Genomic DNA, 14,814 nt, shown 5'->3' with positions numbered 1-14,814 from the left:
CAGTAACTGAGGAGAGAAAAAGCCACGATTAGAGGAAAGAAAAAGGTCTTAAAGTAGAATTACAAGCTTGTGGTTGTTTGCCTCTGACAAATAGTCAAGGTTCAGTTTACATCTATGTCTGTCCAGACTGATAAGTCGCTATGACAGTAAACAATGCTTCAAATACAGATGTTGCTGTAAAGAAGTCACAAATTCAAATTGTGGATGATTCACACAAAGCTTCAACCTGGCAGCATAGAGGATCTATCCAGCAGTTTCAAGGTGGACACCCAAGATTTCGTGTCACCGTATCAGAGTCACGATGTTGAATAACAGCCAGAAAAGCCCTTTTGTAGCTTATTACAATGTCACAGTGAAGATGACCTTTGACCTTTCAGATATAAAACTTCATCACTTTATCCTATTTAACATTTGTGCTTCATTTTGTAATAATAACAGAATTCTTGAGTTATGGCAAAAGACGTGTTTTGCGAGGTCACAGTGACCTTGATGTTTGACCTTCAAAAAAAAATTCTAATCAGTTCATTTTCAAGTCAAAGAGGCCGTTCTCACAAGACAAGAACAAGACAGTATTACAGAAATATATTTTTCTGCTTTTCCATCCTATTAATCATTTAGCAAACTGTCTTATTAATCATTTAGATAGAAACTACCATTATTAAAAGGACCGGTTCAGAAGTAACTGCAGCTGTCACTCTTGTGTTTTCAATATTGGTTGTTTATTATGCCAAAAAATTAAGGATACAAATGTAAAATACAAAATACAAATTTAGGATACAACAGGAAAGATTGCTTTGTCAACAGTTTCCAAGGTCATCAATTAACCCTGAAGTGCTCAGAAAAATGAAAATTCAAACATCTATCATATCATCCATGAGAGGGCCTAATGGTGAGATTGTTTTGTCAACATTTTGGTTATTAACATTTGGATCACGGATTATGCTTTGAGGGTGATAATGACTGCATTTTCATATCCAACAGAAGAACAAACACGCAGAGGCAATGAAGCAAACCAATCACAGGCACACACAAATGCTCAACACGGATATGATAACCACCGGGATGTAGATTGCAGCCATTGTTGTTGCTGCTGCCGTTGACCCGTTCTGTCTCTGCAGCCTTAAACAGACAATAAAGCTTTGTCATTTCAATCCGCTGTGCCTCACGCACGCAGCTTCAGATAGGGAAAACGCAATTCCCAGACAGAAAGGAGAGTGACAAAGAGATGAACAGAGACACAGAGTGACAGCGTGAGGGAGATAGAGAAGAAGAGGAGGAAAGAGAGAGCGGGAGAAGCAGAGAAAATCCTTCCACGTTCTCAGAGCGGGCTATATATTTCCATTACACTCGCTCTGACAGCTTTCCGATATCGTCTAGCACTTGGTGTATTGTTGCTGATTGGGCCCTGAGCAACAGCCATCTAATAATGACACATCAACACGCGTGGCAGCGCGTTATTGACATGCCCATACAAAAGGATGTCAGCGCTTTTCTTTCAGTGGCAAATGTGCTGATACACAATTACTGGTCGAATATAAAAGGTATTTATAATGAAAAGTACGTGCTTGTCCTTTTTACCAACAACGTTGAAGGGTTTTATGAATATTTGAGGAGAAATCTGTGAGCTTTTTTTATGTTACATCTTCACAATCTATGCATTATCCCCCACATTATCCAACATAACTGAAGGACCCACACAAAATCTACTTGCACTCTATTACAGTACAATTACCTGCACACATACACACACACATTTCCCATGACAAACACTATCAATGTTATCTAAGTTCATCTGCATGAGACCAAACAAACAGCTACCCATGCAAATAAGAGAGCCTTATCAGACAGGCCGGGGCAGAAATGAAACCAGAGTGAATGAAGCACAGAGGTATTTGTTTGAACATACACCGTGCTAAAGCTGATGGCCTGATATGCAGGATGAGCTTCGTCTACGTTACAGCATCTCATAATCCCAGCAGCTCAGCGCGCTGCCTGGGGAGAGCTGCGTAAATAAACAGAGAATGAAAAACACAAGAGAGACAAGGTGAAACTGTTTTTTCTCCTTCTGGCTCTTGTCTCTTCTTATTAATATGGATCCATCTTTCTTTTAACAAGTACACAGCATATACTTAGAACATAAAACACTACGCTGAAGATGTTTCATCTGCTATTTGTTATTCCCTTTATACGCGGTTTTACGTTTTGTTATCTTACAGTTAAACTGAAAGTAAAATTCACACTTGCTAAGAAGTCAGCTCACATATTTTGGTGTTTCTTGTGTACTTCTTCGGTAAAATCATGATGAGGAGAAAGGATTGATTTTTTATGGTGCAAACGCCGAATAGGCTTAGGCGGTATCATGGTATTATGGTTACATGAATATTTAGAACAGTTTACAGAACTGAAGACTTTCAATGCTGTCAAAAATACTGGTGCTCCTCTCTCTATTACTTACTGTATGTAGTGCTGTGGGGCAAACAGCCTATTTTCACATCTAACTTGGGGAACTAGGTTTTTATTTCGACCAAAGTCGAGTTAATGATTGTTGAAACAGTGCGCTAACAAAGCAGAAGACAAACAAGACTACTTAATACAGGTTTGATAATTGTTATTTTGTTTCTCTCGTGTTTGAATGAAGTACGTCACATCCTCTCTAGACAATGCACGTGGTGCTTCTTCTCCGCTTTCTTAAAGGCTCAGTAATACTCCATTTACATATAAGAAATAGATACATCCGTTTAAAACATACACGTCACTGTTCTCACACTTGCACGGGTCCTTTATGTTGGCACAGATTAAGCCAACAGATGGCACTAGAGGGCAGAGTCAAACGCGTCAAACAACAACAAAAGAGCAGCAGCACAGAAGGTTCTGGTACTGTGGCTTTAAAATGAGGCAGCATTGTAGATGGCGGATGTCTGTACAGCTATTATATACAAAATGTGGGCGGAAAATTCTTTTCTGTATATATTGCTTCATATTATTACATATTTCCAATTCATTCCGTTCCGCTATTATTTAAATTTCTTTGTCGTCTCCTACGCTCGTATCCCATTTGAATTATGCTCCGTTTCATCCGAATCTGTGAGCTCTCAGAAAACAAGCACAAATACAGACAAAATAAACGCAGACAGAAGACTCTGTCTGTATCTTTCTCCATATGTATTGTTGGGTATAATTGAGCAGTTACAGCCAGGATGGCGGTAAAGATAACAAAACTGATAACTGATTTTTTTTCATTTCCTACATTGTTTAATGCTACAGTTCAAAGTGAGACTAAACTTTCGTATGGATGTCCATTTCTGAGCCACAACGAAGGCCAAAATGTGGCAGGCAACAGTCGGTAGTGCTTGTTGTTTTAGCTGGGATGATATCTAAAAAAAAAAACTTTTGAGTGAGCAGACAGAAGCAAATGACGGTATGAAACACTAAATAAAAATTTCTGAATAACCACAATCACGAGAGATACTTGAGCATACAGACATAAATCTGCACACAAAGTATTTGGCTGACTGGTCGAGTAGTTTGCGAGATTAGCTGCAGATACAGATACACACAAATCTACCAAATGCTTGATCCCCACAGATAACACCTGACAAAGATAAAAGTCTTTTTGACTTAAATTGCAACGACGACTTGTAGCTTTATATGGACTATTAAAATAACGATTGTTTTCCAGCCTAAATAATAAATACTATATTTAAGATTAAATCTTTCACATCATACAAGAATATTGTATAGAATGAGAGGTGGGACGAGAAGGAGCAGTGTGCTTCCTGCTTCCCTCATGTCTCTTTGTAACCTTAAGCCATGAGGAAGAGATGGAGAAGAAAAGAAAAGGAAAAAAAAAGAGCATTATTAAGAGAGTGAACATGGAAAGTGAACGAAGTACCCGAGGCCAAGAGGAGTGAATGCAAAACAGAGCTGAGAAGATAAGACAGGAAGGAGATGATGACGCAGGAAGAAAGGACTCTGACGAGGGAGAGAGGAAGAACAAAGCAGCCATCCACATTTCACAGCCAATTGATCCGTCGCTCACACTCCCAATAAGAAGTTCAAGAAACACACACCAGCGATTTTCCCCGGGGTGCACAGGTCGACGGTAGGCAATCAAAATTTGATTCCAAAATACAGAAAACTACCAAATTATTCATCAAATACTTGACTGTACTTATCTATATTTAATTGTGTGGACATAATTCATGATAACTCTTCAATTCTGTTACGATGACTGCCAATGTGCTCTGTTCAAGCCAGTTTTGTGACTGTTTTCTTTATGATGCCGAGTTTCAATTTGTAATTTTTGGTAACTGTGATCTAGGGTTAAAGCTTTCTTTTATTGTTATTACCAGATTAATAGTTTGTCTATAAAATATCGGAAAATAGTGAAAAATCATTTAGTTCAGTCCGACATTGCAACTTCAAATGTCATTATTAGTTTACAATGACATAAACAAACCAGCTGCCAGAAAACAGGTAAAAACTACACATAACTTTGTAAAAACAAGTGAAATTGTTTAAAAATTCTAAAAATTAATACGTCATTCTATCAGCAGAGCAATGTCATGTGTTTTTACATTACACAATAAAATAAATCTATCAAATCAATGCATCCTGTAGATCTAGATGATTCATTTAGTACTAATTATATTATATGAAATGCTTCCAAACCCTCAATAATCAACTGCAGTATCACTTGGTAAAAGTCAATAAACACAAGGGAAGCTGGCAGCAACAACAGTCTGCAGAGATGGAGTCTGTGTAGCAGGTAAAAAAGGCTGCTCCGCCCTGCCTGCGGTACGTGCCGCAGCCGTGTCCCATGTATTTCAGCTTCAGAGTTGTCTGCGGCTCGGCAGATGTCTCACCCAGGTGTCACACCATACACCATCCCTGCCACCTCCAGATGACAAAATCCGTTCACTGGTAATCAAAAATACCTCACGTTAAACACTTTGATATGCCTCATATGAAATGTACAAATGTAAAGTATCCGTTGTTTACAGAAACTTATTGCCAACATTTTCTTCTGCCAACTGAGCTAAAAGAAAAGCATTTGCTTGATAAATGGCTTAAACAACTAATCATCAATCATTTTAGCTCCACTAATATTATGATACATTTTCACATTTTCCTGTATTGACTTTCAAACTGTGATCATAACTGCTGACAACTGCTCACAGTGCTATTTGTTCATGTTTTATGTTTCATTTATCACAGTATTAAATTAAAATGATAACCTTCAACCGAAGTTATAATTACATATAAAGGATTTTATTACTAGATCTGCATGTCTATGCATCAGCCAAAGATCTTTTCAGAGATTTTATTTCAAACATAAAACTAGATGTTTGAAGTGTTATGTTTTCAGAAAATTCACCCTTTTGTAGATGCAGTTTTGGACTAGTTTCATTCAGTACATCAACAACTGTGTTTATCTTTATTCACCATATTTGGAAAAACATCATTAAAACATTTCTCTTATCCTGGACCTCAATCAGAATCTGAAACATTTATGACAAAATAGACACAAAGAATTCAATAAAGGAAATTCAAAGAAATAACCTTCTGTCAAATTAGACTGCTTCAAGTCCTACATTACGCTGTGTTCAGAGGAGCTGTGGGTTCGGCTTGATAAAGACTGACAGTCTGGCTGACCTGGGTTCATATTTCTACAGTGCCCTTGAGCAAAACACAAAAGCCCTATTAGCTCTAGGGTTGCTGCTCTGTTGATGAAATCCAAACCCTAATCTTTCTGTGGGATTAGCAATTTAAAGAGCAATCATATTTACATTTTTTTGTCAAAGCACAGAAGAGGGAAATGCTGCAAATGTGTTTCCGTGTCTTCACACAACACCTCGATTAACACGCTCACGCACAATCTGCTCTCAGCTTGAAAGAATCACTTAGGGTGCTATAGTTTGTTTTGATTCATGGTAAGATGAATCAGTTCTCTCCTGCTGAACTTTAATTGGGAAGCCCAATGCCGATGGAGCGTCAGGCTGCGGAAAACACATGACATAACGTTTCTTTAAACAGATTACTCATAAGAAAACATCCTATGGCTCAGTGTGACTGTGTGTTTTGGCAGCAGCGGGCATGGCGGCGAGGGATGTTTGAGCGAGCACTTTCCCAGGGCGGTTTCTCGTTGTAACATTTGCTCTCTTAGAGGCCGTGTTCACATGTTGACCATCAGGAAACATATGGCTTCATTTTCAAGTGCGGTAGCAACATGTGTGAATGATCGGGCATGGAATTACCAAAACTGTAAGATGAATGCACGCAGGCATAAACACAGAGAGACATTCGTGGAAGCACACAGCAGGCGAGCGACCTCATGATCTTTTACCTTTGTCTTAGTTCACACAGCCTCTGGGCTCCCAGAAGGCCTAGGTGCACCTGGAGAGAAGCCTGCAGAAAGTATTTCATGCATGCATGTGCCCACACATGCACACGGCACATTTGAAGCACAGATGGTGCAACATCCTTCTAATCTCTCTTATTATTTCTCCTGATTTTATGCTGCTGATCTCCTTCCTCCTCCTTGGGGAGCACAAAGGGGAGTCAGAAAACAGCGGAGGACAGGAGGGGAGAGAAGGGATAGTATGACCCTCCTTCACAATGTTTTTGGAAAAGAAAACATTCTTAGGGTATATCTGCCACACAGGGGACATACTTGACCTAGTCAGTCACCCACACACACACAAAATAACCCTTAAACTGACTAGTCCAGAGGCCCCGTGCAGAGAAAGCCTCAAGGTTGTGCGCTGGTTCCCACACACACACACACACACACACACACACACACACACACACACACACACACACACACACACACACACACACACACACACACTCCACATCTGCTCTATATCTCTCAACTGTCCCTCACACTGCCACAGACAGGCACAAGCAAAATAATCTTTATAATCAGCTTTGCTCTGGGCACCTTGGGTAAAGTGTGTCGTCATTAGTCAGTACACGTACTGGATGCAAGGTTTTCAAAATCATCAATACTTTTTCCATACCAAGGGTTTAAAATTATTCTATTTTCGTTTTATGCATTCTATAGCATTGAAAGTACTGGAGCCTTGAAAAAAAAAGATCTATAATCAGATTTGCAACCCAAGGCTGAACAGATAAAGCAAAAGTGAAAAGAAAATCAAGCCGTACGAGACTGGTGGCTGTTACATCAAGGAATCCACCATGTGACTGGAGGCAGAGGAGCAAACAGGCAGCGCTCTGCGAGTGGATGTCGCAAAAGCATCACTGTTATTCAAGAAGCAAGCAAAAGTTTGAAGAAGTATTTTCTGTGGCAAGAACTTTTGTGATGCTTTTCAGCAGCCAATTCTCAAATTTTGGAGTATCCTTGAATGCACCACCAAGAAGAGTTTTTGAAAATGCTGAGTGGTGTACCAAGGTCTCTTTTATCAAACCAGCCAGGAGGAACTGTTAACCACCACTTTACAGCTCAGCAATTTGTTCATCGTCTTTTAAAATGCTGACGTGATTCCACGAAGGCCAAATAAAAAATTACAAAAAATCAAAGGGCTCAAAACATGTTTGGTAATGTCATTACTCTCATTAGAGTTTTCAATGTTAGTTTAAGCTTGAATACAGGTCGTCTGGCAACATGACAGAAAAAAACGAGCCCGAGTCCCCAAAAAGCACTTGTCAGCTGGACCCGCAAAAAAATCGAGAGAGATATGATATGATGGCCGCTGCCTGCTAGTATGCAGAGATATTTCCTCTCAACCAGGCACATACCATAAGTGGTAGTTAGCTGTAGTCTTTGGGGTGTGCTCAAGTGCAACTTTTTGGTCGAGACACAGGCAACATGAAGTAAAGCAACAGTTGGCCTTCATTGCACTAGTTCTCTGATGTTGGTTTGGTGTGTCTGAGCCCTAAAACACACCGGAGGGACCTCAGCCACTGCCATCTCTCTCATTATTTTCAGTTCAATAATTGTAACGGGTACTGTGGGACTCTGAAGGACTGAAGATCCTTTTAAGTGGTGTGATGATCTATGACCAGCAGTCTACAAAAACAGGTCAAGGGGCAAGCTACTTCCTTTTTATCTGAGAGTTCATTCGAGCTGCGTCTGCTCCCCTCTGCAAAAACAGGACTACTGAATTTAACATGTCATTATTTGCTCAACTTTTGGTTGAGGCTAATGTAATATTTTACTTAAATATATATATATATATATATATATATATATATATATATATATAGTTATTCGGAAAAATCCAACACGTTATCTTCAAAAACTTAAGTGTTTTCCTTCGGCACAGCCCTAAAGTGAAGCATCAGTTCATGAGTCAATCTGAGTGGGAGAAAGAGAGATCACAACAAACAACGCCTCACCCCTCAAAACATGCTTTTGGCCCTGCAAGCAGAGCGCGAGCCTCAAGTAAACAAGCGATCTTTCAACATCAATCACTGTCTCTCACACATACAAAAACACACACATAAACATGCACACACTGTATGGTATAATAATCTTCTCCAGCCAGACTGCCTCCACCTCTCTCATACACACACACATGCTCCCACAATAAACAAAAACAGCTGTGAATGGGAACTACTGGGACCAATTAGGCATTAAACAGTGGGCTGGAACTGGTTTACCGCCAACTAATAACATCCACTAACCTCCAATAATCCTCTATTGCTGCAGCGGAGAACTGGCCCACCTACACACTTCCCCTACCTCTCTTTCCGTCAATTTCTCTCAAGACCTTTCACACTCATTACAGCTCTCTCCCGCGTCCTTGTCCACACTCTTACGTTGCTATTTGTCACCTCCAGCACAAAGGTAAGCAAAAATATTGTGTTTCTCATGCTCATGAAAGAGCAGATATTAAGACAAACAGCGTGCTCCTCTGGAGTCGCCCGATAAAACAAAGCTGCACACAGAGATATACACACTCAACCTCTGGCACAAGTAATGGTGTGCGTGGGCAGAGTAATATCGTCGAGAATGGGGTAATGTGCAGCCAATGGCTGCTGCTGTAAGTCTCGATGATGGGTGCGAGCGTATGCGGGTCTCAGTATATCAACCTGACTAATGTATGCAGGTCCTACTCTCTACAGCAGACAGGACAGACAGGGGAAAATATGGAGCTTAGGCATCGTAAACACACTAACACACTATAAATCTTCCGGTCAGATTCATGCCCGCGACCTGAGAACAGCTGTACCCTGACACGGACAAACGCAGAAATGCAAGACCACTGAACAAATATGAATCATTCATAAAATGCAGAGGTACTGAAATTTAAAATTGGTGCTAAACAAATATTTTCCAAAAGTCAGTGCGAATAAGGCCTGGTGCACACCAGAGGATTTTTGAGTCTTAACTGATTTTAAAAACATGGGAGTCCAAAGACATGACAGAATTAACCCATATTTAAAGGTGCAATGCAGGAAGTGAGAAAAAAAGGAGAAAATGGATTATTTGTTTTTCTCTAAATGCTGCGCTTAGCCAAGGATGCAGCTACAGTGCCTTTGCAAAAAAAGTAGCACAAAGATAACAGAAGGGGTGGAGGACGCACGCTGACATAGCCAGCCAGCGCCAGGTTTATACACTCATTCTACATCCGACGAGGCAGACTACTGCCAACCTGGCTTTGGAGACAAAAGTCGTATTCATGCTGTTGGCAGGCATGTTACTGTCCCACACAAGTACGCGACATCCAGTCGGTGATGCTTCCTGCTCAGCTCGCTGTCATTGACTGCTGAGTGTTTCTGCTCAATATTCTGCTGCTGTGCTTTTACATTACAAGATTTAGGGCCGTGCTGACTCAGAATTATGTCAGTAGAACTGGATTTGACTATTAAATTCTAATATTTGACTGTTCGTTTTGTTTTCCGTACAAAGTTTGAAAGTTTGAATGGGCTCTGCTGGATGTTCAGTGTGACAGCAGCATTCATGTAATATAGTAAACAAGCTAACTGTGCTGTCAAACAACACCAAGAGACTGTATCGTATTAAACTGCTGTGAGCTGTAAATTCACCATTTTTAAGCGAAAGTCTCCCCTCCTCTCTTCTCCTCTGTGCCGCTACCTGCATGTCTGCAGCTCTGTTTGTCAAAGAATAGCGTGAAAGTCAAGAGCAATCACTCTGCAGCAAAATCTGGGGACAAAAAAATCTCCAGAAGTACTCTCCACAGAGAAAAAACTACTGCTCAACTGGAAACAGTCTCAGTCAACTGAGGGTCTCCAACTGATGATTCAAATCTCTGACTGTGAAGGGGCAGCCTTACCAAGATTTAAAGTTGTAATTATCAAACATGTTTGATATTTGGGATACCAAATCAGGGAGAACCCAATCCAGTCTGTAACATTCAGACTGTGTCTATAAACTCCTCACACAGATAGTTTTACTCAGACCAGCTTTGATTTGGGAGCCCCACTGCCATTGCACAGAGGGGCGATTCGGACCCAAAATCTAACCAATTATCCTCCAACATGGGGCCAGCAAAAGGCAAAAATAGAGACTGCGCCTTTAAGAATGCGAGAGCGCAGTCATGCTGAGTACCGCTGTGTCTGTGTGCCACAGTGTGACAGACAGCCGAGGTTTTCTAATGTGAGCTCTGTAGCTTAGCATTTTCACTGGTGTTTGTTACACAGGAGCAGAGATGAAAACTGATGATAACAGGGTAGATAAAACCAGTCATTTCCTGCTTGTTGATAAACAAGGCTCAAAGTGAGATGTGTGATACAAAGAGAGATACAAGAAAAGCTCATCAGTGTAATTAGATGACTTAACAAGTGAGCTTCCTTTCCCCTTTCATTTCACAGATGCACATGAATACAAGCGAACTTTTAAGCCTAACCGGAGGGATTCTGTGAGATCTGAATATCTAAATGTCGGAATAAATAACTTTATTTTCTCTCTTTTCACTCTCAAACTTTTTTAATGCCAGGACAAGCCTAATCAAAGACTGTAAACTGTGTTTTCAAATAAATCACATACAAATGCATTGATAAATACCTTAAATTTTCAAGGGACCTGTGCTACTCAACAGACCAAAACAGTGATGCAGTCACAGCTCATATCTTTGCATGTTTTAGCAGCATATAACACCGTCTTTGCTGATTTTTTACGGCACACCAAAGCAAATACTGACACGACAACATTAGTGTGTCCTTATTTTTTTTCTTTGACTGTAATATTTTGCCTTATAGCTAGCAAGTATCCCCTCCCACACATAACAGTCAACATACAAAAGCACACACACACATGAACACGTGTCGACTGTGCACTGAGGTCAGCATCTATGACAGGATCTTCTCAATCAGCATCTTCCACCCTGTGTGTGTCCACGCTGCCTGCACAGCAGCTCGCTCAGCCTTACAAATCATTGACGGGGTAAAAAAAAAAAAAAAAAAAAAAGAAAGAAAATTACCCGTGTCCACTTGCTGACAAACCTCTTCATTTCAGGGGCAAGGGACGCCATTTATCACAGCAAACAATTAGGCTCTAACAACTCTCAGGGGGAAACGATTTGGCTAATGGTGACAGAGGAAAATGTGCTTATTATGCAGAGTAAATAACGCTTCAATAACCTGGGGGTCCATTACTGCACCACCATCAGGAGTAGGAATATTAAAAAAGACATCCAAGCCATCAAAATTTCAGCCAGCACTTCCTGTTTGCCTCATGCTCGTCTTAAAATGACAGCGCATCAGCGGGCCGTTACATCATCGATATGCTGCGAGCAGAAATAGATAGAAAAAGAGTGAGGGAGGAGGAGAAGGTCATTTTTGCTGATGAGGAATGACAGCAGTTGCAGGTTGAATGCTCCCAGAGCTGAAACGCTCACCCGGCTGTCAGGGAGAGATCGCTGGGAACTGTAAAAGATCGACTCTGTTGGACAGGAGCCATAACGAGATGACCTGTGGCAGCGCTGGTTTAAATGCCCCGAGAAATACACCGGAAGAACTCAACTTTAATTTAAGACCTTTTTTTGTTCTGGAAAATGCTACAGCATGCAGGGAAACGCATTTTTTTCAGCCACAATTGACCATTTAACGTGTAAGTGGGAGCTACAACATGTAAAAAAGTAGATTTATGTATCATTTCTTCACCTAATAATGGCTTCTCTGTGCTACAGGAACCCAGACATGAAGTTTTAATGATGCTCTTCTGAGTCCAGTGAATTCGTCCGCCTTTCCCTGGAGCATGTAAGAGGTCAGAGCCAGATACAGAAAACGGCTGACCCAAACTGACCCCAATAAAGGGAAAACACAAACACTGGCAGTAGCATATCCAGTCTCTTTCTATGCTTTGAAGACAAATTCATAAAAATAATACTTGAATGTCCTGTTTTCACCCCCTGTACTGACAATAAAAACATGCTGTGAACAACTTTAAGTAGACAAAAGAAACATATTTTCTAATGAATTTAATAATTGTGTTAAAATTCAATATTTCTGTGATTATAGCCGTATGTTGGAGTAAAGAAAGAAGTCATGCACTTCCAAATAAAAAACAGAATTCTTAAGATGTTTTGCAAAGATGGCACTGAAGATAAAAGTTTTTAAAAAGATCAGGGTTCCTGCAGCTTAAGGAAAGGGAGATTTAAGACTTTTGACACTTTTTCAATGCCATTCACAATAAAGTTTAAGATAAAGTTTCAAATAACCAAAATTAAAGCAAAAATTAAATTAAATAAAAGTTTATTTTGCCCAAATGTTTGTCAAATAAAACATGATTTTTTTTTTTGGTGAAAAAGTTAGATCATCTATATCGAATGTTGGAAAAAACAACCTCTTTGGGACACATGGAAAGCAATGAATATATTATAATATCATAGTATCTATTTGGTTTACCAACAGAAATGGGAAATATCTAGGATTTCTTTCCGGTTTTCCAGGGGACTTTGTGTTTCTCTTTGTGCATGTTAGATTCCACTGGTTGGATTCCCATCATGACAAGTTTAAGAAAATGATTTTTTAAAAATAATTTAAAAACATAGATGTTCTAAAGTATTTTGTGATTTTACAATGTTAACGTCAGAAAATAAGATTCATAAAATCCTAGCTGAGCATTTTTGAGAGATTTGAAAGGTCAATTTAATGGCAATTAAGGGATTTTTTTTAGATTAATGAATTTAATGCCTTTTAAGAGTTTTTAGGGATCCACAGGACCCTGAAAAAGATGATTATTATGGTGTTTACCTGTTGGTTGACCCGGCAGTGTGAGGGTCCGTGGTGGATGAGGATGCGGACGATGTCCACGTCTCCCCGCCAGGCGGCCAGGTGCAGCGGGAAGCAACCCTTGCTGTCAGCCACGTTTGTGGATGCCTCAAACTGGAGCAGCTTTAGTACCACTTCCCTGAGAGAGACAGATAATATACGGGTCAATATATCATCAGATCAAGAGATGGAGGGATGGAGAGAGGGAGCAGAGGCAGAGCTGGGTGCCCTGAAATCCTTATCATGGAATATTTTCTCATTTCCCTCGAGAACACCAAATCAAACATATTTTAACCTTGTTGCCCATATAATGCATTTTTCATTTGGGCACATACAGTACAATGCAACCCTTCAACATGCTGCATTATTAATATTTTTACTGAATATTACATACATCCAAGAAGGAGTGAAAACATGTAAAAAAAAATCAATTATGAAAATCCTTGTGAGCTGTGACCTTGGCTGTGCTTCTTCTCATAGTCAGTGCTATTTTCTACAGAACGATCTCGACTTTCCTGGAAACAAACTTTTTGAACCTTTACCTTGCCGCAGGCATGACAGAGAGTATGTTTACATGCACACTAATAATCAAATAATGTGACAATGTGACAATATTCTGAATTTGATAGGGATCATGTAAACCAGTAGTTCCCAATTAGTGGGTCACGGTCCAAAAGTGGGCCGCAGGTTCATTCTGAATGGACAGCAAGTGACCTATTAACATGTCCAGTTTGTAAAATAAACCACTGATATAGACAGTATATTCCAGTAAGATATTAGGCCTTTCTCCAAATAACTGTTTTCACTGGTTATGTGAACACTTTGGCAGGAATACTGTCTTTTTTGGAATAAGAGCAAAAACTAACCACAATATTCTGAGCATGTAAACATAGTCAGTGATTCTGGGTATCAACGTTTTCAAGCTGCACCTGTGTTTTCACTCTGTCTGCATAACTTGCTGGAGCCAAAATGAGCTTCAATAACCAACACAGGGTTTTTTTTCTGTACCATGCATTATTTAAGTCATCATCTTTGCCTGATATGTGCATTAAAATTGAGACTTGGGTGATTAAGCTTTACATAATTTATCACCAGCACCATCCTCACTTTAACCTCTTCTAATTTTAAATTCTTATTTTCTATTTTAACTATTATGCCCTCAAGAGGAAAAGTGAAACAGAAGCAGTTCTATTTTTAATGAAACACAAAGACTGGATTAGACAGAATAAACTACACTGCTTGTAAATTTTGCACTTCCCAGCTGCATGTAAACATTGAAAAATACAAAATCGCACTCAGCTTTGTTTTCCCCAATCATTGCCTTCAGATGTTGAGTAAGCTGTCCATGTTTGATATTCATAAAACAGGTTTATGTACATCAACATGTGAGGCTGAACGTCAAATTATTTGCTTGTGCTGCCAACTATTCCCGTGTTTCCTCCTTCACTGACTGACTCGGCCTGCCTTCATTAGAGCATGCAGCAATGTGATGTGGTCAGCAACGAGTTAGCACCTACTTAGGGACCAAGAGAATGAATGCGCAACATGCCACCCAGTACAGGAGGTACTGATAGCGCAGAGTTACACTGGAAATGATCAACAATTTAGAGA

The 14,814-nt window shown here is 39.9% G+C and overlaps 1 protein-coding gene across 1 annotated transcript in view; it reads right to left on the bottom strand.

Moving 5' to 3' along the window:
* LOC121961353 (ankyrin repeat and sterile alpha motif domain-containing protein 1B-like) overlaps positions 1-14,814 on the bottom strand; it is a 283,009-nt gene that overhangs the window by 194,230 nt on the left and 73,965 nt on the right. Inside the window, 1 exon segment of the mRNA XM_042511305.1 lies at positions 13,186-13,342. Coding sequence (XP_042367239.1) covers positions 13,186-13,342 — 157 coding nt within the window.

The sequence above is a fragment of the Plectropomus leopardus genome, chromosome 22 (assembly GCF_008729295.1).
Source record: "Plectropomus leopardus isolate mb chromosome 22, YSFRI_Pleo_2.0, whole genome shotgun sequence".
NCBI lineage: Eukaryota > Metazoa > Chordata > Actinopteri > Perciformes > Serranidae > Plectropomus > Plectropomus leopardus.
Note: the sequence above shows the minus strand (reverse complement) of the source record. Positions and strands in the feature narration are given on the sequence as shown.